General features: G+C 48.0%; 1 protein-coding gene across 2 annotated transcripts; it reads left to right on the top strand.

Moving 5' to 3' along the window:
• The first annotated feature begins 72 nt into the window (after nt 1-72).
• On the top strand, nt 73-24,856 carry LOC149858590 (uncharacterized). Of its 2 annotated transcripts, none has more exons than XM_090060107.1 (4): nt 73-819; nt 1,612-1,738; nt 8,150-8,266; nt 13,592-24,856. In XM_090060107.1, exons 1-4 carry the CDS (start codon nt 796-798, stop codon nt 15,349-15,351), a joined length of 2,028 nt encoding a protein of 675 aa, XP_089916233.1. In that variant the 5' UTR covers nt 73-795; the 3' UTR covers nt 15,352-24,856. The 2 variants fall into 2 exon arrangements, with proteins under 2 accessions (XP_089916233.1, XP_089916232.1); XM_090060106.1 differs by having other exon boundaries at nt 74-819; nt 13,589-24,856.
• The last annotated feature ends 2,788 nt before the right edge of the window (nt 24,857-27,644 follow it).

The following is a 27,644-nucleotide window of genomic DNA, read 5'->3' as shown; positions in this document are numbered from 1 at the left end:
CATATTAATTAAAACATATGCATAGCTAATGACATTTTCTTTCTTTAGGTTGTGAAATTCAGTAATAACAAGTTTTTATTGGGGCTAAATTAGCTTTGAAAAAGGATCCGGGAACCGAGAATAAGGAACCAACTTCACCCTCATCGCTGGACGGGCACAACCGTACGCGCACTTGCACACGGAGCAGAACGACCATAGAACCGCGGTCCTCCACGGCCGCCAGAGCGGTAGCCTCCCCCGCCCCCCGCAGGAGGCGGGTCGCGCTGCGCGGTGACGTCAGACTCCTGCGGCCGGCCCTGCCGCCGGGGTACAGGTGCCGCCTGCAGGAGCGGGGGGGTGGGCCGGAGCTCCGAGGAGCTGCGACATCCCTGCGAGGTCACCCGGCGGGTCCCTCCGGCCCGGCCAGCCCGTGTGCGAGCCCGGGGCCGTGCGGGGACAGAGCTGCATCGGCATCGCCCGGCGGCGGAGCGGGAGCGCGGCTCCGGTGGGAGCTGCATTGCGGGGACGATCCGCGGGGCAGTGACATGAGCCCCAGGCTCTGCCCGGGTATCGGACGCGGCCCCGAGCCGGTGATTCCCCAGCGCGCTACAGGCTTCACCCCCCCACGGACCCGGATGCCGGGTGGTTCCCGGAGCTGTGACACTGCTGGAGTGGGCATGTTGCACTCGCCTCTTTCTCCTCTTTCCAGATTGACTTTTCCACTGAGTTCAGCCTGCACCAGCCCAGGCCACTGAGGAGCCACATTCCCTCCTGCCTTTCCCCTTCATTTCTGCTCCTCTGCACCAAACAGCGGAGATGGCTGGAGCAGTCCTGGCTCAGGTAAAACTTCACCAGGAAGCTCCCTCTTTCATGGGGTGCAGTAAATCCCTGAGAGTCTGAATGCTAAAGAGCTCCCACCTCAGAGCCACATGTGAAGCAAAGGGGGACTGGAAGCTGCACTGCAAGGCCCTGGAGTTCCCTGGGGAGGTATCTAAGGGGAAAACATAAATTGCTGGGATCACCAGCCCTGGCAAGGGGATCTCCCTGTGAGTCTTCCTGGCAGTGACAGCTTCCCCAGGGGAGACACAAGCCACCTGCCCTGCAGTCTGCTGTTGGAGTGATGATGGCAGCTCCCTACTAGGGGGTACTACCCACAGCCTGTGCTGCACCACCTTCTGGATAACGTTAACTGTAGGAGAGAACCACTCTTCTGCAGGCAGAGTTGTGTCCACAGCACACTCTTTGCTGGAGCAGATGCATCAGTTGAGGGGTAGAAAGTCCCTCTGCAGCATACCCATGCATCCAGATCTTTATAGGTTGGAGTAAAACTCAAGAGATGCAGGAGTCCTGTAGTTCCCTGGGGAAGTGTCTGATGGAGACGGATTAATTCCTGGGATCACTACTGCTGGTTTAATTATGATGGCAGTGCTGTGTTGGGTAGACATACCCTGTGCTGTGTCCACATCAGGGGCTTTGCTGGAGCACCTGTGTTGGCTGAGGGGTAGGTAGTTTCACATCAGTGTCCAGTGTAGCCAAGCTGGCCAATCTTTGTAGTACATCAAAAGGCTCAGGACTGGGCATTGGATGAGGCTGGAGCAAAAGGGGCTGAATGTATACTGCTTTTGACTGCAGCTCCGGGAAGCCTTTGAAGACGTGGCACTGTACTTCACTCAGAAGGAGTGGGAGTTGCTGGGAGATGGAGACAAGGTGCTTTACCAGGATCAGATGCTGAGGAATTACCAAGCCCTTGTTTCCCTGGGTAAAGTTCTGTTTCTTACTTCTTCCTGTCCCCACCCCCTATAGCCCTGTGTTCTGTTTTGTATTTTCATATTCTTTTTTTGTTATTTGAACCAGTCCCTTTTTCCTGGGTCTGTCTTTTGCTCCAACTCCTGCTGCTTCCATATTCAGCAGTTATTTTGCAAGAGGATCTCCCTGTGTCCTCCCAGCCTGTCCACAGCATCTTCAACTCAGTGTTTATAAATATTTACCAAGTGGCTTTACTTGGCAAATTGGTCTTATTTCCTCATTTTCTTTCCAGTTTTATCCTGTCCAGACATTTAGCTGTCCTAGTCTCGATGTATAATCCACTTGCTTCTATTTGGTTGCTTGCCACCGTAAATCAGTGGAGGTCCTATCAGCATCTGCTGCTTCAATAGATTGCTTTCCCATTTCTTTATCTCATCCTCTAGTGCAGTAGTGTCCCACTTATCCAACCCATGGCAGTGTTGCTTCATGGGCTGGATTGTGCACATGCTTGGTGTACGGCAGGGGTGGGTAAAATGTGGCCCAGGGGCCGGATGCGGCCCGCCAGGCCATTCTGTCTGGCGTGTGGGGCCCCTAAAACATTTAGAAAATTAATATTTATCTGCCCTGGGCTGCCTGTCATGTGGCCCTCGATGACTTGCCAAAACTCAGTAAGCGGCCCTCTGCCCAAAATAATTGCCCGCCCCTGGTGTAAAGGGTCAGCCTCCAGCTGCAATCCTACCTGCCACCCAACCTCCCATGCCAGGCTGATCCTGCTGTATGCTGGCCTAATCTTGATCCTCGCTGGCCCAATCCCATGTGGTAGATCCAACCATGCACCCAGATCTCATCGTGCACCAGCTCAATGCCATACACTGAATGTAGCTGCGCACCAGATGTGGCTGTGCATGGGCCTGAATCTATGGGCCTGGATCTGATTGCAGAGTGACCAGGGCACAATCACACCATCCTGCCCACAGGGTTCTCCCTGTGTCCAGATATTTGGCAGCAGAGGAACAACAATTAATGCTGCCACCACACCCCTGCTGCCAAATTTCCAGACCTGTAGGGAGCCTTCCAGGTTGGATGACAGCTCTGGACTGGAGGATGAACACCACTGCTCTAGTGACATTTCTATGAACGATAGAATCCAAGTGCTTTTAACCAGGAGTCAGTGTAAGTTTCTGCCCATGTGCCTTTCTGATATCTCCTCCACAGGCCATGGTTTTTGTCTTTATTGCATTTTACTTAGAATCAAGCTCACACTGCCATACTATAATGGGTTTTTTGCCCTTCTAAAATTGCTCTGTATTTCAGGGGGTCACCTGCAAATGTCGTATAATCCACAGTACAAGCCATCTAAGTTTTTTGTCCATGACACCCATCACTGTGACAAAAAGTGGGTTGAATGCAGAGCCCTAATGAAAGTGAAAATTCATTTCCAGAAGTTCTTTATTATAGGTTCTGTAATCTGAAAGTTTGATGTACATGTCATGTACGTGTACTAGTCAGATGTACTTTTCTAGTGCTTTCTTCTTCCTTCAGCTTCATCAAAGATATTCCTTTGGGACCCACTTGGATGCTTTTTCTAGATCTGTGGAAGCCACCTGGAGCAGTTTATTCTTCTCTAATTTTCTTGAAAGTGACTGAGGATTTCTTGCAATCTTTTCTTCTCTAAAACCGAACTGATTGTCACTGATTTGTCTAGTTCTCTTGCATCTAATCTCTTGCATCTAATTGCAAAATATATATTAATTAAAATAATTTATATATATTTATAAAAAATATTTTTTTCATTGAATGTCTAAGTAAGTTTGTTCTCAGACACTCAGTCAAAGGGAAATATAAGTAAGTTTATGTTCTCTCATTGGAGCATTGGTAGTTACTACCATTCAATTTGAACAAAGATTGCTATGATATATTTAGTCACTATATTTAGTCACTATGATATATTTAGTCACTATTTATCTGGATTTTTTAAAGTCTTGTACAGTTTTCTGAGTTAAATACAGTAACCACCATTCCCCTTCGTCTCTGTCACAGAGCACTTAGGTGCCCTGCTCCTTTGAAGAGTGGAAACTGCTAGGGAAAGAGCCCTAGCAGTGGGTGGGGAGCCCCAGCTGCTGGTTACCAGAACAGCGAGAGTGAGCTAGTGGCCCACACCTGCCAGTGGTCAGCTGACCGGAAGGGGCAGGGCCTGGCTCATATATAAACCCCAGGGCTGAGGCCAGGAAGGGAGTTCCTTGCGTAGCAGCCAGAGGGGAAGGAGCTCTCCCAGAGCAACCAAAGGGGAGAGGGAGGCCTGACTGCAGGTACAGCCTCTGATACTGGTGAGGGATGGAGCACCCTGGTGTGGCTTGAGTGATGTTATAGCCAGGTGGCTTGAATTTATGATATAGTCCAGGAGCTTGTGTTTTGTTTGCTGTTTAGGACCGGTGGCTTGGGTGAGGCTATTAGGGGATGGAGGAGGCCTTATAGGGGACCCACGGCAGCATGGGGACCCTGGCACCAGAGGGGGCTCAGCATTTGGGGGTATACTGACCCCGGCACCAGAGAGGGCACAGCACTTTACAGGGCTGCAGGGAGCCTGAGCACCAGTGGAGGCATAGCATGAGACAGGGCTGCAGGGAGCCCAGGGATGACCAGGGGGCCAAAGTATAACAAAGCCTAGACCAAACAGCGTCGGTTCCATCTGCGAGGCTTGGGGCGTGGTAAAGGGGTGGTTGGAGCCACGCATAGCCCAGAAGGCGAGGGTACCCCGAAACACCCATTGTGACATCCATCCTGGAGCGGGACCTACCAGGGGTCCAGGGAATTGATCTCAACCATGTCCAAGAGGACTTTGATCGAATGATTGATAGGGAGGCTGCCTCTAAGACCTGGCGGACAAGAACCGAGGGTGCCCATTGGGCCAACTTGGCATGGTAATGGGGCCTGGGGAAGACCACGGCCATCCTACAGGACCCTGTCGCTTGACAGTCTCCTAATGGCTTGGGAACTTTCACAAGTTGGGCATATGCCCCTGCCATTTTGTAATCACTTTTTCAGTTTGCCTTTCAGTGCTGGCCACTAGAATTTCAGCTTCATTTACAGTGGATGCAGATGTCCTCTGGAATATTCTTCTTTAAAGAATTTCTCAAGATACACCTTTCAGGCATGCCAGATTTCTCTTAGATCAGCTGTTAATCTGCCATTAATGATAATAAAAGCATTGAGGACATCATTATCCAAGTTTTTTGTTTGGGCATGGGGGATTTTAGTCATCTTATCAATTACTTTTTCATCCCATCTACTGTTCAGTTTCTTGTACATGTCACTTAATGCTGCTTCTTGTATTCTTGTCATCCTTACAGATCTTGTCTTTTTTCACATAAATGACTGGTCTGAATTCATTTTGCTACTTATTGAAGATCTCTTTTCTTCAGTAGCTGATTTAATCTCTATATGCCAGCATTAGGCTTCCCATTTGGTTTACCTTTTGGTATTGTCATCGTTACTGTCCTCGTTGGGTGTTATTGAAGCGTTGTCAGATCTGAAGTCTCGTGGACTGGGGTGCTGACAAAATGTCACAGGCAGAAGATCCCAACACAAGTCTTATCTTAACGACCTACAGATTCGGTTTGGTGCAAAGGCTTGGCCAGGTTCGTTATCTACAACACATAGCCCTAACACACTCTTGATCTGACAAACAAGATGTTAATGTGTGTATGCTCATGACAAGGTATTAGTACAATACCACACAGGCTCCACAAGACTTGTACAAAGTTCCCACGATTTCTAATTCTGCTTTTATACAGTGATCAGAACAAATTACATACTATATTCCACCAATACCTTGAATATCTTGAGCCATCCTGTGCCATGGACTTGTTCTACATCCTGATCTTGGTGTTCCTGTTCTAGGCTTGTTATCCTGGTACTGGACTACCTCTGCACCTGATACAGCCATGTCCTCCCATCTCCTGGCATAAGTGCTCATCTGGCCCACGTGCCAAGTTTTGCTTATGTAAGGAATTAGTGCATTGGGCAGGTTCACTAAGCGGGCCTACTCTGGCCTGTGGTTTAGCAGAGCCCTTGTGCAAGCAGTATATGTATTAATCAGTGTTCCAGCAAGGCCTGCAGGTATCACCAGGATATATTTTCAGCAGTTATAACTACAGCCCCTTTCCCTGTATCCCAAAGTATATCTGCATCAAGCTTTTTAGTATTATAATGAAATTGAAGACTGACTTGGTTATGCAACCCTGGCTTTCTGTTTTTAACTAGCTTCTACCGTTTCATCTCTTCCCCTGGTGTTCACTTTCTTTATTATATTCTTGGGGGAAAAACCAAAAGTCAGCAAATGGGACACTGCGTTGGGCCATTTTGCTTTCAAGATATTAAACAACTTTTGTTCTATTTCCACTCTTAGTCATTGTGAAATCTACCTGCTTGAATGGCTGTCTCTTTTGGAGGTCATTCTAAGCCCATCTCTTTTCTGGAAAACAGTGTTGACTAGTTCCATACTCTAGGCTTTTGCAGGGTCTCGAAATGTCTTGCTCCTTTTTCTCCATATCCATGAAACTGATGGACTGTATCATATGTATTACAGTATATAGCAACCTGTGCATTCATACCCACTTCCATGATGATTCTCCCATCACATGGAAGGACTGTTATTGGTAGACTTGAGGAAATATTAGGTTGCTAGCTAGGAGCAGAAAGCAAAACTAGGCCAAGAAATGTCAAGCAGTTAGGCAAAGGGAAATCTAATTTAAGGAACTAGAAACAGGCTAGGAAACATCGTGGATAAAAGGTCTGTAGAGCCAGTATTAACTCAACATTGGTTGCAAGGATAGGGATAGAAGAGAAATAAAAAGCTTCTGGCTTGGTTGCATGTAGCCTAACTGTAAAAGAATAAAATAGCAGATAGAAGGCCTGCTTTCCATATTATCTTTAAGTCCACTTCCTATTATCCACTGGCTAATAAAAAGGTAGTTCTGTCACCAGATGGTGTTCCTCTTGGACTGAAATCTTGTTCAAGCAGAGGAACCCATCTACAGATGTTAGAAATCCTGGCTTTCAGGGCTTAGTCTCTGTAGCCAGCCTGTTAAGACAGCCTGCATGTTAGTAGTTTTAAAACCTTAGAACTAAGGAAAATCAGGATGTTAAAAAAAATCTTTTCCCTCAGCAATTGTAAACTTCTTAGCTTTTAGTTTTATAGCCATGTTGTTTATAACCTTTCTAGATTTGTATCCATTTATAATTCTTCTCCATAATCCAGGGGTGCTTAGCTCCCAGTCCATGGGCCAGAGCTGGCCCTCAGGTCACTTATCCAGCACACAAGGCTCCCCAGGAGTTAAAAACTTGGCAGTGGGGTAGTGGCGGCAGCATTTAATTGCAGCTCCCATGCTGCCAAATTTCCATACTTGAGGACCTTGTGGTCCAGATAACATGGCGGTATGTGCTAGTTTAGGCACATAGGGCCAGCTGGAGTGGTATGGGGCCCAATCCTGGCATACAGGACTTCATGGGCTCAGGCTAGGATGATACAGAGCCTGATCCTGGCAAACAGGGCCAGGGTGGGGTGGCATGGGCCCAGGCTGGAGTTGCGCAGACCTGATCTGGGCATGCAGGGCCCAATCTAGGCATAATCTAACTATTTGATTCTGTGTAACCATTTCCTTTTTTTTTTTTTTTTTCAAGAATTAAAAAGATTTTCTTGGATGTAACAAATAAGTGTTTGACATAGTTCCAGATTTACAAATTGCAGAGTCTTCATATAGTTACTCTTTTAGACCACCTAAATTTGCTGGGTCAGATCTGTGGAAAAGTAATGGTCCCTTAGCCCATATCTGGTAGTCAACATATAATAGCATCTACTGTTATTATAAAGTCCATCTTTGTCTGTACATTGTTGATAAGAATTACTTTCTCCCCCATACAAAGTTTCATTCTTATGTGACTGTCATTGATTCTTTTTGCTTCCAAAACTTGTCAGTGCAAATTTTCATCAAGAATAAAGCCATTTCCAGTTCTCTGCCTGGAATTACCTTGATAATAAACTGCATCCATCCATCTCTGTCTTTCCAAATTGGTACCTTAAAAAATTTGGAAATGTTTTCATCTTTCTTTGTAGTACATCACAGAGCACTGTACTTCTGCTTATCTTCCATTCTGCTACAAGGAGCTTTATACCCTTCATATACATCTCAATGGTTTATGCATTATATTTAAAATGACCATTCTGCTTACCTGGGTGACAAGGTCCATTATGTATTGAAGATTCCCCCCTGGAGTGCTGTCTTTTCTATATGTCCACATTTGCTTTTTCTTTTGAGGCCTTCTTAGAATGTTTGAGTCCATTGGATCCATTCCTCAAGTCCCAGTTGGGGCTTGGGTGGAGAGTAACCAAGCATAACCACCCTTCACTCACTTCCTTGCACAGGATATAAGGGTCCCACACCGGACTTGATCTGCCGTATCCAGCAAGGGGAGGTGGAGCTCTGGGTCTGTGATGATGAGAACCGTGGAGAAACTGCGTGGTCTAAGGACCTATCTCCAGGTAAGTCAGGGCAGTTCCCCCTATGCCTGTTCCTCAGTACTGCTGAATACCAGAGAGAGGATAACTGGAAACTTGCAACCCTGCCCTGATCTGCTGTCCCAGGATACTGGCCTTAAACCATGACCTATGTTCTTCAGGCAAGCATGTTTTCCCATTCCCTGCAGGTGCATGTTATCCAGGCAAGCATGTGTTCTTGTGAGTACAGGAAATTGTTCTTCTTCCCCTGTTAGGGCTTGTGGGACATGAAATCCAGATCCACCCCTTCAGCAATGTTTCTGTTGCTCGCCACCCAAGACTGAGCCCCAGTTCCTTTGACAGGGAACTCTGCCATGGTGGTGGGAGCATGCCTGTAAGAAAACACTACAGTAGTAAAGCCAAACTAGCCTGATGTTTCAGTATTGGGCACAGTGGGTTTCCATGTCGTATTGCAGGCTGGAATTTGTCATCACTTAGCATTGGAAGAGTTGATACCACAGCCCAGGGTGGACATGCTTCTGTGAGGGTGTTTCAGAAAATAATGGCAATTTTAGAATACCTTTTTCCATGCAGTGAACATTTACTGTATGACATGAGTTTTCTTAGGGTTGGCAAACTGGTCAAGTGATTAGTCAAATATTGTCAGTTGACTGCAAGTTTTTTGTCCGGTCAAAGATTATAGCAATCTTATGTTGAGTGAATTTTTTTTCTCAGTTTTCTTGACAGAAATATGATTTTTTTTTTCTTGTTTTTGACACATTTTTTAATGGGAAATTTGGGTTTTTTCTATATATTATTTGACTCTGTTTGCAATTTTTGACTGATTATTTGATTGATTAATTGACCAAACTTTATATGACCAGTCAAATACCTAACCCTAAGTTCTCTACATAGTTGTAAACGACGGGCACATTCAGCAGTATTATCAGTGTTCTCCGCTGCTGTGTAGCTGTGTAGCTTCCCACTCATTGTACCCAAAATGGTTTTATTTTGAAATTGCTATTACTTTTTGAAACACCCTCATACGTTCACTCTGGAGGGCATGATGGGACCTGTATTTCCTCATGACAGTTGTAATGGTGAGCAGAAGCCCTGGGAGCCATTAGGGAGAGGGTGGGGTTCCTATCCACTGCTACTGGTTCCTCCTGCTTAGTGGGAACTGGAACTTCCCTCCATAGCAAACAAAAAATACAGGTAGTGTTTAATCAGCGTCTCAGACTGTGTTTCATAGCTCCCAGATGTTAGTGGAATCCACAAACTCATGGTCTAGGGGAAATAAACTCCTCATGGTTGGAGCAGAATCTTCCTCTTTTTGCTGCCTCTTGGGGGCCCTGCAAACCCTGGGTCCTGAGACTTAGTGCAAGTTAACCCCAAGGCCTTTATCCCAGAGCAGATTCCTCTAACCTGGAGAACACCTGAGGCTCACTGGCAGAGGAAAGCTCCATGGCCTCATTCCTCAGAGAAGAGATTTCTCTGCAGGCAGTTAGGAAGCAGAGCTCTGCTTCTTCCAGGAAATGAGCCCTCCAGCTCTCCTTTATGCCTGCTACATGAGCTGCAAATCCTCCGCTTCAGGAATATTTCCTTGAGGGATGTGGGCTGGCATAGTTTGGCTTTTCTTTCTATTCCCAGCAGTCCTTAGAGTTTGCTTATACCACAGCAGAGGTCTGTCCCAGAGAGGGCAGTGCTCAGCATGCCCCACACACCCATGCCTGTGGAAGCACTCCAGACCCAGCACTTTGCCAATGAAGCTGTTTCAGTTCTTGTCCTCATGCTGTTCTTAGGACTGCTAGATACCGAAAGCCTGAGAACAAGCGCTGGGGATGCGCTCTAAACAGCTTCACTGGTGATGTTATATGTTTCTAGCATGGCAGCAACCTTAGGTGGGTGGGGAATGCTCAGCAGAATCTTCCCCAGGACCCACAACTGCTGTGGTGTAAATAAGCTCTTTGAGAGCCTTGTTCTTCCATTAGAGAGAGGCCTCTTGTCTCCCTTCTAGCCATAGAGAGCAGAGAGCCATTCAGATCTTGTGCCAGTGCATGTATTCCACATGTCTACCCCCAGAGGGTGTGAGGTGATCTACTTCTCCCCATAGCATAACACGTGGCAGGCATGAACCCCAGGTGCTCAGTCAGGGCCTACCAAAATTGTGATTTTTGCCTTTTTCATGGAAAATGCAAAATTAGGTGTCTTCTGTGAAAAATGGTGGTTTCTGATTTCGGCAGGATCACCCAGAGGAAAAAAAAAACGACTTGCCTACAGGCAAAGAAATGAGTGGGAAGCCTTTCAGCTTTGGAGCATCTGGGGTGAAAGGGAGCTAATTTGAGGCTGTCAATACAGGTGCCAGTCTGGGGCTGGCTGGGGAAGTGAAAGGGTTGTGGCACCATAGTTGAGGTAGCCAGAGGCATGCTGTTATAGCATGCTGCAGCCTGAGGAGGATGAATTGTGAGAACAAAATCCTCCAAGAAGGCAAAATGCATATCAGTTCTGGACCATGTAAGGCAGTATCCTACAGGGACCTTGCATGCAGATAGAGGCAAATTGCTCTGTACCACCTACACCATGACTCTGGATATGTCAAGGAAAAACTGTGTAGATCAGCGCTTAAAGTCCAAGGCACATGTGAAGCGAAAGGCAGCTGCAGAGGCTGAAGGTCAGAGCAAGAAACAAGCAACCATGTCCTTGCTTTTTAAAAGGACCACGGAAAGCAGCTTGGCGAGGCAAATGGCAACATTTTCCCTTGCGGAGGCTTTTGTGGCAGCAAACATCCCGCTGAAGAAAATTGACCACCCTAAGGGGACTACTTGATCAAAAACATACCAAATGCTGGATGTTTCCCATGTGCAGACAAGCTTCACCAGAACTATCTCCCTGCAGTGATTGCTTTGCACGTACAATCCAAAAAGTCTGCAGTCCATGAATTGGCAGTGTACGAATCCATCTCCATTGTGGCTGATTTGAAGCCACCAGCCCTCAAAATAATTATGTCTTGTGCATTTTATTTGTACCTGAGAGCTGGACAGACCGGGACCTGCTACTTTTCGAACAGAGCCGGTCCACCTCACATCTGTCAATTCTTGTACCATGGTTCAGGCTGTAGTGAAGGCTGTTGTTGACTGTGACTTAGAATTTAACAATATCTCAGCATTTTTGTCCAGCAGTGTCACGTATGTGTGCAAGGCTTTCTCTGATGTTCTCTAGGGACAGATGCCCAGTGCAATTCATGTAACCTGCAGTATGCACGTTCTGTCTTTTTGGTAAGTGACATGTGGCACGTGCAGTTCCCTGAAGTGGATAGCCTGGTTTTCTCCTTCAAGAAAGCCTTCAAGCACTGTCCAGGCTGTAAGCTCTGGTACAAGGAGTCCCTTGCCAGTCAAAGTGGAGACTCGCATGCGACTGTGCCACTGCCATCAGAGCCTCTGCTCACATGATGGAATTTGTGGTTCAGCGCGGTCCATTACCATGCCAAGAATATGCAGTACTACCAGTAGTTTGTATCTGAGGAGCTGGAAATCACACCTGGCACACAGTGTATGCTTAAGCTACATTATCTGGAGCAGGGAGACATTTGAGATCAAGTGAAGTTTGTGGCAGAAAATGCCACCTGGTTCATGGAACTTCTAATGTGGTTTGAAGGCTGGCAGGCTGCAATCCACCGTGCACATAAGCTGATGGATTTGATAAGTTGGGCTGAAGATATGGCATCACAAGAATTATCAAGCTGTCCTCATGAAAACCAGTGGAGAAGGGACCTGTTCCAGGCAATAACTGCAGAGTTGAACCAGTACTGCAAGTACAACCCATCACTACCACCACAGCTCAGACTGTGGGAAGAGCTTCAATCACCCATCTCATCTCCGTGTCCACCAACGCCTCCACACTGGGGAGAACAACCGGCTGCCTCCTTCCTTAGTGCCATTCGCATTTTTGACCCCAGTCAGGTGCCTTTGCTGAGTTTTGACCTTCAGCTACTAAAATCAATCTCTGGATGGCAGAAAGCATGACAAGGAATGTGTTGCTTACATTAATTTTGTCAAAGAGTGCCAGGTGCCTGTGACTGTGTTTTGGGAGTCTGTTTTTGATTGGTTTCCACATCTGTATGCCTTAGCTAAACGCGTCCTCTCCATTCCAACCAACTCAATGGATTCTGAAGGTGCAGTCTCTGTGTATGAACAAGTGTTCACCCCACAGAGTCTGAGGATGTCAACGGCAACTGCCAGTGGATGCTCCATGCTAGTGTTTAACAGCTAACATGAATTGCCTATTTCAAGGTTAGCACTGAGTATTGCTAAACTCCTTTTCACAACATTAATAATAAATTATGGTGATGATATTAGTTGCAATTCACGGTGTGTTTAGCTTTAATTTCATAAGGCATTTCAGTTTAGAGTTTAATTAAATGCTTAAGTAATCTAACACATCAGTTAATGACTCCAGCAGGCTTTATAAGGATAATTATGCCATGGTTTTGGCCCCTTGGCCAATCAGTGGTATGGGGCAGGACTGCCAGGGTCCCTCAGCTAGTCGGCAGTGGGTGGTCCCACTGTGAAAAGACCAGAAAAATGGTGACCAGTGTTGCAATCCAGATGCAAATTTTGGACTCTTCAACCATGATGTAGGTAGATACCTACTTGTTAGAGAGGGCACATAAAAGGGAGCCAGTGCTACAACTGCTGTCAGCCCACTGACTGCAGCCAGCCTGGTTGCTGCTGCTGCTGCTGCTGCCTCTGCCTCTGCCAGCACTGCTGCCCAGGGCACATACCACCTGGCTGTTAAGTCTCTCAGTTGTCCCCGCACAGATGAGGCATGGGTTTGGGACAGAACCACTGGGAATCCGTCCCTCCACCCACAGCATTGGGAACACTTGGTATTGGACCTTTTCCAGGGTATCCAGCTGGCAAGGTCCAGCCCTGAACTGGGACACTGCCCAGCCAAGTGACATAAGAACCAAAGTATTGCCACTGACTAGGTCAGATCAGTGGTTCATCTTGCCTGGTCTTCTGTGTAACGTGGTAGAGAGCAGATGCTGAAAGGGATAGTGAACTGGGTCTGAGCAGGGTTTTTCCCACTGTTCATCTCCCATTTGCAGTATCCAGCATTTAATATCTAGGAAGTTCTGCTTCAGAGGCATGCCCCTCACCCCTGTGCTCAATAGCTACTGATGCTGCTTTCCTCCAAGAATGTGTCTAGTCCCTCATTTGGACCCTAGCTGAATGGTCAGCTTCTACCACATCTGGGTGGCAACTAGTTCCACCCTTTAATTACATGCTGGGTAGAAATAATAGTGCTTGAAGTGCTTTCCCTTTTCCAGCAGCACGAAGTAATTTCTGGGTTCCCTTCTCCATCCAGCAGGTACCATGATGATAAGCAGAGCTGAGGTGCAACTTCCTGAGGCAGGGATTGCAAACATGGAGGTGATCCCAGTCAGCAACCAACTCCCTATACAATGGGGACAGAGAGCAGCTGTGCAACAAAAGAGCCCTGCATGCAGAGAAGGCTTCAAGGGGCAGAGAGCCTCAAAGACCCACAAGGGCGTCACTCACAGGACAGATGTGTTATATATATGTGGAGAATGTGGTGAGAGCTTCTGGGGCCAAGAAGAACTCGGGGCACACAAACGGACCCACAGCAGGGAGGTGGTCCACCCCAGTGTTGAGAGCTTCCACTACAAGCACCTGAGATCACCCTCAGGAAAGTTACCCCACCTTTGTCATGACTGCGGGAAGAGCTTCAACAACCCAACCCACCTCCGAGTGCACCAACGCATCCATACTGGGGAGAAGCCATACCAGTGTGGGGAGTGTGGAAAGAGCTTTCACCAGCTGTCCCATCTCCAAGTGCACCAGCGCATCCACACTGGGGAGAAGCCATATGGCTGCGGCCAGTGCGGGAAGAGCTTCCGGCACGTGTCTGCTCTCGCTCAGCACCAGCTCATCCACAGTGGGGAGAAGCCCTATGGCTGCCCAGACTGTGGGAAGAGCTTCAATCACCCATCTCATCTCCGTGTCCACCAACGCCTCCACACTGGGGAGAAGCCACATCACTGCACTCACTGCGGAAAGAGCTTCAGCGACCCATCTTACTTCCGTGTCCACCTGCGCATCCACACAGGGGAGAAGCCATACCAATGTGTGGAGTGCACAATGAGCTTTGCCCGCCCAGACCTCCTCCGCATCCACCAGCGCGTGCATACAGGGGAGAAGCCGTATCAGTGCACTGAATGTGGGAAGAGCTTCCGGCAGAGTACATCTCTCACTCAACACCAGCGAACCCACACCGGGGAGAAGCCATTTCACTGTGGGCACTGTGGAAAGAGCTTCAGCCACTCCTCTCATCTTCATGTCCACGAACGCCTTCACACTGGTGAGAAACCACACCACTGCGGGGACTGTGGGAAGAGCTTTAAAGACCAGTCCCACCTGCGTGTCCATCAGCGCATCCACACAGGGGAGAAGCCATACCACTGCCCAGAGTGTGGGAAGAGCTTCCGGCAGAGCTCTGCTCTCACCCAGCATCAGCGCATCCACAGTGGGGAGAAACCATTTCACTGCACACAGTGTGGAAAGAGCTTTGACTACCCATCCAAGCTCCAGCTCCACCAGCGTCTCCACACGGGGGAGAGGCCACACCCTTGTGCAGAGTGCGAGAAGAGTTTCCACAACCTGTCCGACCTCCGAGCCCATCAGCATGTGCACACAGGGGAGAAGCCACACCACTGTGGGGAGTGTGGGAAGGGCTTTACCCGCCTGTCTCACTTGCGAGCCCACCAGCACATCCACACAGGGGAGAAGCCATACGGCTGTGCCCAGTGTGGGAAGAGCTTCCGGCAGAGCACATCGCTCACCCAGCACCAGCGTCTGCATACTGGAGAGAAACCATTTCACTGCGAGGACTGTGGAAAGAGCTTTAAAGACCCATCCCACCTGCACGTCCATCAGCGCATCCATACCGGGGAGAAGCCATTCCACTGCACACAGTGTGGGAAGAGCTTCCGGCAGAGCTCTGTTCTCACCAAGCACCAGCGCACCCACAAGCTCGAATCTAACAACTGGCATGGGTTAGTGTCTCCAGCTACAGCTTGTTGTTCTCCTCCAGCCTGTGACTTGAAGTGAAGAAGGGAGAGAGTCCAGCACCTGTTCTGAAATGCCCCCATACACTAGTCACTGGGCTTGCATGGCCCTGGGGATGGGAGTGTTTAGGAGACTTCCAGAACAGGCTATATTGGGGGTTACAGTCTACAGCTGGGAGAGAGGAGACAAGTGGATTCAGGGCTGGACTCCAGGGGTCCTGATTTTCCCTTGGTCAATTTGTTGCCCAGATTTAATGTTAAAATTTAGGCAGTGGCACTGAAGTGGTAAAAGGGGGTTTGGACAAGAACAGTCTGTTTTCTGAAGAGGTTATTTATTGAGTACAGCAAGTTACAATTAATCTTAAAGCCAGGAAACAGCAGAAACTTTGCAGAAGTCTTATGTCGTCCCAAGGACAGAGTGTCTCCCTGCAGCTGGCCAGGCATTTCTAAATGCCTCCAGGGTCTGCAGTCTTTCTTTTTTGATAGGTGGGGTGAGGGTCCATAGACTTCATTTTTGCTGCTTTTATGGGTGGTCTGTACCCCTTCTTTCTCTTGGTTCATGTCTTCTGCTTTTTGCCTATTTCCAGATGGTTTTTCTGCCATTTTATAGGTGTTTTCCTGTGTTTTCCAGTTCTTTTTGCTTTTCTGCATATATCTGGTGCTGTTTATCAAGTGCCTACTGTTTACCTAAGGAGGTCAATTCTGTTGCAGTCCCTTGCTTACTTAAGTTATGCACAGATTACATTCAGTGTATGTGCACATTATACTTACCATTTTTTCTTGTTATAGAATTGGTTACAGAGCCCAAAACAGTTTCATTTTGCCATGCCATCTGCCAACAAGTTGTCCATGTTGCAGTATCCAGGGGTACTCCTTCCAGCCTCACTGCTGCAGGTTCGGATGAGAGTGAACAAAACAGATTTAATCACTGTCACTTAGCTAATACAATCTCTGACATTGTAGTTGTGACCACAGTAGCACTAAATTACACTTTTTCTGTTATGGCCTTTTGCTTTGTGGTTTTACTCTGATCTATTCTTTCTTCTTTGTGGAAGTATTTTGGGTGCCATTAAAGGGCAGGTTTGTCTTTTTCATCCAATTCACTTGACCATAAGGTGGGATCATAGGCATGGGGGAGAAGGCACTGGAGCAGCTGCATTCAGGACAGAGCAAGAGAGGCAGGAAACTGCTCTACAGTAACTGTGTATTTGTAAGAGAGTGAGCATTTCTCCAGCGAACACTCTTCCAGGAAAAACCTAAGCTGCATCAGACTTGTCTCTTCCGTTCTCCCAGAACAGAAAATATTCAGCTTAATCCATCGGGAGTGGAGGTGATTACTATCTAGTATAGTCTAGACAGTGGCTGAAACAAAGCACAGTCTGAATGCTATATGGAGAGGTCTCACAGGGTAGGATGGGAAACGATGACAGTTGGGTCCCAGAACAAGGGTAAACTGAGGTCCCTCCAGTGTTGAAAGGTATGGTCCTAGCTGCTGAGTAGATGACACTGATCTTCCCAGCCAGATCGACATGTGTGTACATTTTACTTCAAGCAAAGACTATGGGAATTGATAACTCAGGGGCTGGGAGATTGGGCTGGACACACTTAGACCCCATCCCTCTTGGGCCCCACAACATGTCAGGCCGATAAGCCCCAGAGGGAGCCAGGATCTGGGTGGAAACAAGCCCTTCATGGTAATCCTGCTCTCTGCAGGATGGCAAGTTCTCCTGACTCTTCACCTTTTGTCTCTGAGGAAAAAAAGAGTCCTCAAGCCGGGGAGAATATGGCAGCTGTGATTGTCTCTGCTCAGCATGACTGCTGGACAGTCTCATTTTCCAGTGCGGAGGGAGTGGTCACTGGACAAGGTTGGCAGCAGTTCTGGGTCAGAATCTGGCACCCTGGCGGGACGTGTTTAATGAAAAAAGATTAATTTTCAGGTCACTGCTTGCAGGCAGGGTTTTCTCCCTGTCATTCCCTTCCAGGAAAGATTCATCACCTGCACTACAGGGTTTCAGCACCTGCTTATGTGGGCACAACCTTTATGCTGACAAAAGGAGTATCTGCACCACTTCTCTGGATGACAGGGATTGAAATGGGCAAATGCTCTCCTGTTTTCACAGAACTCTGTATACCAGGGGTTTTACTGGAGCCCCTGTGTCAGCTGACAGGTGGGAAGTTTCTCACCTTACCCAGTATAAAATCCTGATGTCTCCAACACCTCCTTGAGCTACCTTAGCTTCTGTATTCCTCTCACAGCATGCCAGACCATAATCTCCCACTGCCCAGCATCTTAGCGGCTGTGTTATAGCCCTTATCTCTTGGCTCACCTGAACAGGGGGAAAGCAGTCTATCCCAACCCACCCCTTGTATTTCATAAAACCCCCATCCGGCCAGGACAGAGGCTAATGGGGAGATTGGTGGGGGGTGGGGAGCAGAGAGTCAAGGGACTGCTGGAGGCATAGTGTTTGCAGTGATGGAGGTTTGTAGGGGTATATCAGGGTTGCAGTGAGAGGGAGTAGAGCCTTATGGGTAATAATAGGGATATAAGGATTAGGCAAAACCTTCCCTTCTTTCATGACATTTCTAAACTGGACTCATTGAGGCTTTCCCTTGCTGCTTTACTTATCTGTGCCCTCCAGCACAGACTTTTCTTAACCACCTTTGTTCTTGGGGAAACATTTTCCCTGTGTCTCCTTGCTTGGCCAGTGTCCCGAGCATCCTGTTGTGGAGAATTGGTCTTGGTCTCAGTTATGGGCTCATTTTGTCTGCACCCAGAGGAGAAGCTGAGCAGGATTCTGTCCTAGAGCTCGGGGCACAGGCCCCTGCAAGGAGGGAAGAACGCAGGGCCTGTTCTCATTTGGTGAAGGAAACTGGCACCTCTGTCCCCAGGAGGGGGTACAACAGAAAGACATGGAGTCACCCTGACTGAGGAGTGCGTTGGGCTGAGGGGAGATGCTGTTGGCCTAAAATTACCCCTCCTCTAATCACAGCTGTTTCTGCCCCATTCCTGACCCCACGGCCTCTCCAAATGCCCCACCCCACAACCTGGGGCAGAACCAGAGCATTCCTGGTGGGTTCCCCAGCTCAAGGACAGCCTTTCCATCCCCCTCAGGGGCTGAGCTGCCCAGGGAGAAAAACTCACATCAGTGAGGCAGATGGGGCACTCCCAGGGCACCGGCTGTAGCGGGTGGTGAGTGCATCTCCTTGCAGGCTGAGAGAAACGAGCTTTTTCCCTTCATGCCATTGCCCCAGTGGTGACAGGACAAGCAGCCCCAGTTGCACAAATTACCAGTTAGCTCAAATAACGAGTGAGACCTTATGAGGGGGATAATGGAAAATGCTGTGTTTATTGATTATAATATTCAGAAGAGCACTCATGCATACACACACACACTCGCTCTCAAATACTGTGCAGGTTATAGTTACCAAAGTTTGTTGCTCGAATACAATACGCTAGGTGGCCAGCCTGGCTAGTATGAGGTCAGGAACGGGGGATGCAGACGCATCTGCGTTCCGGTGAAGTTCGCAGAGCGTTACCCCACCTCCTGCTGCAGAGCTGACCGGAGCAGGGTGTGGGGCCCCACCCCACTCCGATCCCACAGGCCCTGGACCCAAAGAAGCTGCTGCCGGCGGTGTCAGCAGCAGGGGGGCAGCGAGTGGCAGGACACAGAGCTAATGCTCCGTCCAGTTCTGCACCACCACTGCTCTGCCCAGCTCCATGGGGCACCTCAAAGCACAGGGCCTGGGGCAGTCACCCTGATTCGCACCTCCCACCAGGGACAGCCCTGTCCTGCTGTGAAGTCTCTCTCCTTTATAGGGGTTATCAAGTTGGTGTTGGGTGACTGATTCTGTAGTTCCTTTGTCTGAAATCTCAGTACTTGTCCACCCTGACAAGCAGTTAGGCCCATGCATCAGTCTTTAGGTGTTGCTCTTCAATCACTGTTTTACAATATCCTTCCGTTATCAGTGGTGTGGGCTGTGGCCAGAGTCTCTAGTTTTGAGATATTGCAGACCTTGTCTTCAATCTTATCTTTTCTGTTTACCTTTATTCTTCGCCTGGTCCGGCCTGGATTCTTCAGCCACTTGAACATGATTCACCATTTGGTAACTTGTTTGCTGACATACAGCTTACTCTGCTTTTACCATTCACCATTCATTTATCCATACATCCAAATATATATAAAGACACAATAACAAACTTAGTTATAGTAACTTAAATTCACTGTATTAAAACATAAAATATAATGACTGCTATACCTATACTAAACATTATTGATTTGTACTAAAGCTTAATTAAAACTAAATATTATTAAAATAAAACAAATGCAGATTAGTTTAAAAACAAATAAACCAATGCTGGTGCAACACTCCCCACCCCCTACCATGGACTGAGGGGGTCAAGTCCACCCCAGACAGGCTGAGCAGCCCATCCCCCAAGGGCTGAGGAGGCAGGTGGGGGGCAGGCTGGGGCAACTGCCCCTCTGAAAGGGACCATTGCTGGGGGTGGAAGGGTTCAGTTCCACCCCCAGGGGAGCCTGTCTGGGGTATTATTTTCTCCTCTATGAATATTTTAAACCTTTATTCCCTCACATGGCTGCCCTCATGTCAGGCTTAAGAAGTTTATTCACACCTTGAGGATAATTTTCAACTCATTGAAAGCATTGAGGCACTTGGCTGGTTACATTCATTTTAGGCAAAGGGAACATGGGCGGCGGGGGGGTGGGGGGGGGGGGCGGCACTGGGGGAAATGGTTCCCATGTAAACTAAACCAGGGCATCCTTGTGCATATGTCACAGGTCTGAGGGCTCTCTCAGGACCAGAGCTTGAAAAGCCCAGGTTTTTCCTCTCTGTGCCCCTCGCTTAGGACCCCTGAGGGAATCTTAGAGAAGTGGGGCTGAAAGTATCTCCAGAGGTCCCATCTACTCCAACCCCATGCCTGAGCGGGGATCAGTCCTATCCAAACCATCCACTGCAGACCCATCACCTGAACTCTAAACTTCCAATATTGTGCCTCTTAGATGCTCCCAGCCCTCCTGAGTACTTCTTTATATAAAAGGAGAATTGGAAATCAGGAGAACTTTGTAGTGTCTACGGGGAGCCCGCATGGTGTTGTGCTGATTACCTTGTCACAGGTACAAATGCTTTAACTCCTGGTCTGATGTACATGTTAGGCCATGTTAAGGGCTGTGTTTGTAGACAAGAAACCTGGCCAAATCTGTTGTCGAACCAAGCCTGTGGTCATTCTTTAAGATTGGTGTTGGGATCTCCTGGCTGTGACTTCATTGACACCACACCTCTTGAGACTGACACTGACAGGACATCAGTGACACCCAATGAGGAAAACAGCAGTGATGACAATAACACCCAATGGCACCAGTCATGAATTGAAAGCTTTATTGAGATATGCTCTAGCAATGGCTTCTCTACATTGACAAGGACAGTGCTTATGGAGCCTCAGATTTGAAGAAAAACAGGTCTGCTGGCCAGGTGTCATTGGTCCTTCAGGGCTTTGTGTTGATGTTACAGGCAACCCTCACTTAATGCTGTTTTGCATAGCACTGTTTCGCTATAACACTCATTTTAAATTGATATCTGATTCTACTTACCACTCAGCAAGTTTCATTATAACATTCGCAGTCACCATCTTGGGTCCTCAAAAACTTTCAGTTTCACTTAATGCTCATTTCACTTAACACTTGGTTTTTCAGGAACCAATTAAGAGCACCAAGCAGGGGTTGCCTGTACTGTATTCTTCTTTCAGAGTTGAGCTCATGATAGTCCTATGTTATACAAATTTATCATACAAATCATGGAATCATAGAAAATGAGGATTGAACCCCCTGGTCAAAGCAGGACCATCCCCAACTATATCACCCAACCAACTTAACCACGGAGTATATAGTTTTTCCCTATTTACTTGTATTTTCATGCTGAACCAATTGCCACCTACTTTCTTACATTTTAAGGACACATCAGGGTTATTTACAGCCTATGCTCACTACACAACAACCCTTATGCATGTGCTATCGTGGCTTCTACTTAGATCAAGCTAAGCCAGGCCAGGCCAGCACAAGGCTTGTGTTGCACATATAACCAGAGCCAACCCTAGGGGTGTGCAGGGTCCAGGGCATATAAACCTGTGCAGGGTCTGTGGGGGGAGGGGGGAATAGGCAGAGTGCAAAGCCAGCAGTGCACGGTGGCTGCGCAGAGTGGTGGTGCCCTGAGCACGGGTCCTGGGGCGGTCACCCCAATTTGCACCCTGCCCCAAGGGTTGGCTCTGCATATGACATACAGTTCACTCTGCCTTTCAGCATCCACTCCCTGCTGCTGTGTGACACAGGAAACTGAGCAAAATAGACCCAAGGTCTGACCCAGTCCATGGCAGGTCTTGTGTTCTTATAGGAGCTTGCAGAGCATGTCAAAGGGGCTGGAGGAGGCTTGCCAGATGCTGTCCATTTGTACCATTGCCCTTATGGAGATACCCTCTAGCCACATAGCTAGATATGGTGCAAGCAGCCAAGGCTGCCCGGAGGGGCTGTCCTCATCCTGTGGCCACAGGGAATGGGCCAAACAGCTAAGAAGGGTACTGGCATCTTGTTTCAAACAGGCCTCTGCTGTCCCCTGTACCCAGTGCCATCCTGCCAGAGCAAGAGGCCAGCCAAGGTTACTTCTCCACAGAGCCAACAGATGTGGGGCATCAATGTCCCTGGGTCACAGGGAGATACCAGGCCCCAGGGGCACTGAGTTGTCCAAGGTGACTTGAGGAGTCTGTGGCAGAGCGAGGACTGGAGCCCTCCTGCCCAAAGTCTCAGTCCAGTGTCTTCACACTGCCTGAGGCCTGGGGAACGATGTTGGGGAGGGGACAGGGCTCTGTAGTGCCCTCTGTATGCCTGGGAGAGAAAGAGATGCCCCTAGGGTGCAGGGACAGAGACAACCCTAGGGACCACTGATAGGAGGTGAGTTTAGCCTAAAGGGAGCAGTAACTTCCCCAAGCCCAGCTTACAGACCCATGGAGATGGGCAGGACACACAGTATAATAAGGTAAAAAAATCTGCCCATAAAGCCGAATTAAATTTAAAAACAGGAGAAAATAAAACAGCTTAAAGCATTATATAAAAAAAGAAACGTGATCTTAAAGCAGTTTGAAAGTGCAGTAACCTTCCTCCCTTACACATAATTAAAGAAAAAAAGAAGCCTGAAGTCAGCCAAAACTTATATAGGCAGTACACAGTAAGAGGCAGAACTAACAGAATAAGCTAAAAAAAATTAAGGTACATGTCTAAAGTCTTTAAACCCAATTAATAGAAAAAGATTTGCAAATCCAGGCAGCATCAAACTGATGACTCTTTTTAGACCTGTAGAAATAGTTAAAAATGAAATGATGAACTTCTATCCCAGCATTAAAACGGTCTCATATGCATATGTGCTTTAAGGAGCATTGGGATGACATTGGAGCCATGATGGTCCAGGAAATGTCCAGTGGCAAGGCCTTTTGGTTATATGTTTTACTGGACCAATGGTAGAATTGGGAGAGCTGCTGAACAAGGTTTTTGAGCATCAGGTGGCCTTCATCAGTCTGAAGGGGAAGCAGAGGCAGGCTGAGCTAAATGTCAGATGGTGGTGTTATATGTTACACTTAGCACACGCTAACGCAATAGAATGCTATGTGGTATTAATGTTAGGATCTGCTCTGAGCACTTACGTATTAATGCCATCTCTTGACTTGCACAGCTCTGACTTGCTGCTAGAAGCCTGGTGAGCAAGGGTATGGCTAGGAGCCAGGATGCCTGGGTTCTATCCCTGCTCTGAGGGGTGGGAGGGGGCTGGCCTAGAGACTTGAGGGCAGTCTGGGTGTGTTGGTATAATGGAGTTGTTACCAGATTTGCTCATCACTTTGTGGTATGCTCATTTATTAGGGATATATTTTTAGGGTCTTTGTAATTCTATCAACGTGCTGCTTGTGTTACTTGTGTTTCTATACAGAGCTGTATCTCTCCCTTCTGCAAGTCCTCACCCCCAATGGAGCTATCTTGCAGGACTCTGTTTCAATGGGGCTAGGTTCCTCCAGCCACCAAATCAGTCAAATACACACACACATTAGTGTGACACGCCAGACCTAGCTGGGTTGATCAGCATGTACAGGCTGACACCCTCATATGCCAGGAATCAGTTCATTAAGGTAACAATAAAATGCAGTCAGACACAAGCACACAGGTGAACAGAATGCTTCTGAATCCAGCTGGGTGTCCGGCTGACACACTTATGGGCTAGCATTTAGTTCATTAGGGCATGTCTGAGCCAAACTGGGTCAATCAGTCTATACAAGCTGATCCCCTTATGTATTTCAAACTCAGCACGTCCCAATCTTTTGCCCTAACTGTCCTAGTAGTGGTAGCCTCTAGGACTCCACAGTATTTTTGGGCTTCACAGGAATCTTTGGCTTAGGTAAAAGAAGCATTGCTGCAGAGCAAGTGGGGAAGTGGAAGTAGAGAAGGAAAAATATATCCAGTTACCATTAGTTTGACTATAGAAGTTATTTATTGCTAAGTATATAAAATGTATAATGGTACTAGTAATAATAGACATGCAAGGGAAAACAAACAGAAACAATTACAATATTATCCTGGTTTCATTGAGTATTTGGGGAAACCTAGCTCAAGCTTAACTAATAAGATTCAGGATCAGAAAGCTATGCCTAGAGAGAAAGAGAGAGAGAGAAAGTGAGAGCTGGGATCTCACCGTTTCAGGGCACTCAAGTGATTTGTTGACAAACAAAGTTCTCAGCACGATCCTTGAAGGGAAACAATCTGTTTCTCCCAGCTTCTCGAGAATAGCAGATGGTGTTGGAAAGATTTCTCTCTCTTGAAGCACACTGTTTGCTACTTTACAGCTTTCTTATACCCTTAGTCTAGCCTCTTCAAAGCATTCTTTTAATTGTGTAAACCAAGAGGGTCCCAAACCATAATTGACAGGGAAAATCCTGTTATAAAAACAATTTACATTTAAATTAATTACCTTTTTCAGTGGTAAGGGGTTATCTGGTTTGAAACATCTCAAGAAACTGATTAACAACCTGGAAAAACATTAAGTTTTAAGGAGTAACTAGACACCTAGAAGCCAGCTTGAAATTATTATGAATATACTGGAAGGGATCTTCTCAGATGGCCTAGCTATGCTTGCACAGTGAAGTCAGCATTAGTGTTTTATATTTTACCTGTTGGGAATAAGCCTCAGCTTAGCATGACTTTCAGATTTTACTTAAAGGGATTGATTACTTGGAGTGTTCATAACTTTGTGGGGAGGACTTCCACCAGTCATCCCGGAAAAAGTATGACAGCATTTGTGGTCAGGGCTCCAATGGGCTGGACATTGTGATGAACCCTTAACCGTTGCTCACATGTTGTCCATACCCCCTCTGACTTGGTTTCTTGCCTCAGCATTCCCATACCCGGCAACTGAGTTTTAGTCAATCAAGTTTAAATAGGCCTCCCATAGTGGGACCGGGGAATGTACAGCCTGAGATGCCTATTAAACTTTTCTTCTGCTTAGTTCTGGTTAGATGAGGTATGTGTGTGTGTGTATGGGGGGGAGGGGGAGAAAAATAAAAAAAGTTTTTTGTAAGTCCAGCAAGCTGGGTGCTAGACCTCCCTCAGGAAGACAGAGCTGACAGGTAACAGAGTATGAACAATTATGAAATATCTATTCATCTTTGTGATGGAGTTTGCTTATTTTGTGGGCAATGTAAGATTTTGGAGACTCTGGGGTGACCACATTCCCCCACTTCCTAGCTGCTCTCCCCTAACCAGTGGGGGGCACTGTAGCTTCCCTCCCAAGACACACCTGTTCCCATCCTGGCATAGGGGAGGGTAGGATGGGGCTGGCCAGCTCTGAGCAAGTGCAAACCATCTGCTTGGAGGAACAGAAGCAGGGCATGAACTAGGTATGAAGCAGTGGAAACGAGCAGTTCTAAGCCATCCCTGGAGGTATTCAAGAAGAGGTTCAAGAAAAACACTTTTTCTTTCCTGCTGGTGAGGCCACATCTGGAGTACTGTATTCAGTTTTGGGCCCCTCACTACAGAAAGGATGTGGACAAATTGGAAAGAGTTCAGTGGAGGGCAACAAAGTGGTTAGGGTGCTGGGACACATGACATATGAGGAGAGGCAGAGAGAACTGGACTTAGTTTGGAGAAGAGAAGATTGAGTGGGGATTTAATAACAGCCTTCAATTACCTCAAGGGAGGTTTGAAAGGGGATGGAGCTGGACTGTTCTCAGTGGTGGCAGATGACAGAACAAGGAGCAGTGGTCTCAAGGTGCAAGAAGGGAAGTTTAGGTTAGATATTAGGAAACAGTTCCTCACTGGAATGGTAATAAAACACTGGAACAGGTTACCCAGACAGGTGGTGGAATCTCCATTGCTTCAGGTTTTTAAGACCTGGCTAGACAAAGCTTTGGCTGGAATGATCTAGTTGGGGATTGTCCCGGGACAAGGGGGAGACTTGAACCCTGAAGGGTCAAAGAGGGACCCTGGGGGACAGCACACCCCAGGGAGAAGGAGGAGAAAGGAAGAATGAGCAAAACCAACTCACCGGCAGCACGAGGCGCGGCGGGACTGGAAGCGGCGGCGGAGCGGAAAGAGGCGGCGGAGCCCCCGCGACTCATTAGCCGTGGTTCACTTAAAGGGGAAACAGCTGGGAGAGAGGGGGAGGAGAACCAACCCAGGAGTATAAGAAGGGGAAATAGGCGGACCAAGGGCGGGGAGAGGTGGCAAGAGAAGAGTCCTCGGGTTTACTAAGGCAGTAGAGGGAACAGGGGATGCTGCTTCGGGCTCACAAAAGGTATCCGAACCGTGCCCAGGGGGAGACGCTGCCGGCGGACCTGAGAAGACGCAGATGTCCCGGCTGTATATAACCCTCGGGCCACGAGGGGAGCCGACGGGAGTGACCTCGTCAACTGGGCTCGAGGCCGACAGAAGTACGAAGCAGGAGGTATCCATACAAGAAGGCCAACTGAGACCTTCACGCTTGCAACAGAGGACACAGACTGGAACCCCGTTGAGGGAGGGCTCCTTCATCGAGGAACGTGGAGGGCATACTTATGGGAGAAAATCCCCACCCGAGCTTGCATAGTAGCCCTTAAGGGGAAGAGTAGGTGGGGTTTAAGGGGATGGCACTGCGCTAGATATGCCTGGGCAGAGATATAAGGAAGGTTGTGAAGGGGTGTTGAAGTAAGGTCACCATAGCCTCTTGGTGGACCTATTATTGTTATTATTATTATCATTGATATCACTTCCATTATTGCTCTTGGTATCGTTACTGGTGAGCATCACACCCAGAGGGAGCCAGGGCCCCTCTAAGCTCGCACGAGTCAGGAAAAGGTCTGGGTTTATTGGGCCCTCTTCCTAGGCCTGACTAAAATCAGGAGGGACCCTACATCAAGTAAGGGTCGGTCGTTGGCAACCACAATAGCACACTGCTGAGGCTGGGATAGGGCGAGGTACAGGGGAGGTTGGAGCCTCACGAAGAACATCACGCCTTGGCTGCGGGGAGGCAGCCAGGATCAGACAGTCGTACCCCTCCACCACTGAAATATCATCGAAGTCACGGCAGGCAGGATAAGGAGGGGGAAGACCGCCTGAACCAGGAGATCGGTGACACCTCCCCTAAGGGACGGAGCGAAAGGTTACCACCAAGTCCTTGGGCCAGGCGGCACGGGATCGTATGATTGAGGCTCGGTGGGTGCAGGGATGATCCTGCATTGAGCAGAGGGTTGGACTAGATGACCTCCTGAGGACCCTTCCAGCCCTAATTTTCTATGATTCTATGATCATAGGCCAATGGCTTGAAGTTGCAATAAAGTAGGCTTAGCTTGGATATCAGAAATATTTTTCATTGGTAGAGCAGACAGACTGTGGAATAGATACCTGAGGAACGTGTGGACTCTCCATCACTGGAGCTGTTAAAAAAAAAAAAAAAAAGGTTGGGCAGCCACTGGTCTAGGATGACCCAGGTGTAGCGATGCCTATGTTCTACTATGGGTATTTCCCAGGCTTTTTGGCTTTCCTAGTTGCCCCCACCCCCCCATTTCTGCTACATGCCACAGTGTCTTTAAGCCTCCGTCACTGGCATTGGGTGTTGGTTGCTGTCAAGGCTGGGGATGGTAACTGGGCTGTGCCAATGCTCCTGCTGGAACCAAAGCAGGAGATTCCTGTTTAGAGGGTTTTGCCCCTCTGCTCGGGGTCAGCCCAGTGCCACATTTGGGGTCAGGAAGGAATTTCACCCCATGGACAGATTAGTATGGACTACGGGTGATTTTTGCCTTCCTGTGCAGCTGGGGTC

Source organism: Crocodylus siamensis, chromosome 8 (genome assembly GCF_052110815.1).
Source record: "Crocodylus siamensis isolate JL-2025a chromosome 8, ASM5211081v1, whole genome shotgun sequence".
NCBI lineage: Eukaryota > Metazoa > Chordata > Crocodylia > Crocodylidae > Crocodylus > Crocodylus siamensis.
Note: the sequence above shows the minus strand (reverse complement) of the source record. Positions and strands in the feature narration are given on the sequence as shown.

What these genes read in the sequence shown, in the direction of transcription:
- LOC149858590 (XM_090060106.1), top strand. Translation starts at nt 796, where the DNA reads ATGGCTGGAGCAGTCCTGGCTCAG. An exon ending in CCAAGCCCTTGTTTCCCTGG is followed by an intron (nt 1,739 to 8,149) that starts GTAAAGTTCTGT and finishes TTCCTTGCACAG; the next exon opens with GATATAAGGGTCCCACACCG. An exon ending in GTCTAAGGACCTATCTCCAG is followed by an intron (nt 8,267 to 13,588) that starts GTAAGTCAGGGC and finishes TTCTCCATCCAG; the next exon opens with CAGGTACCATGATGATAAGC.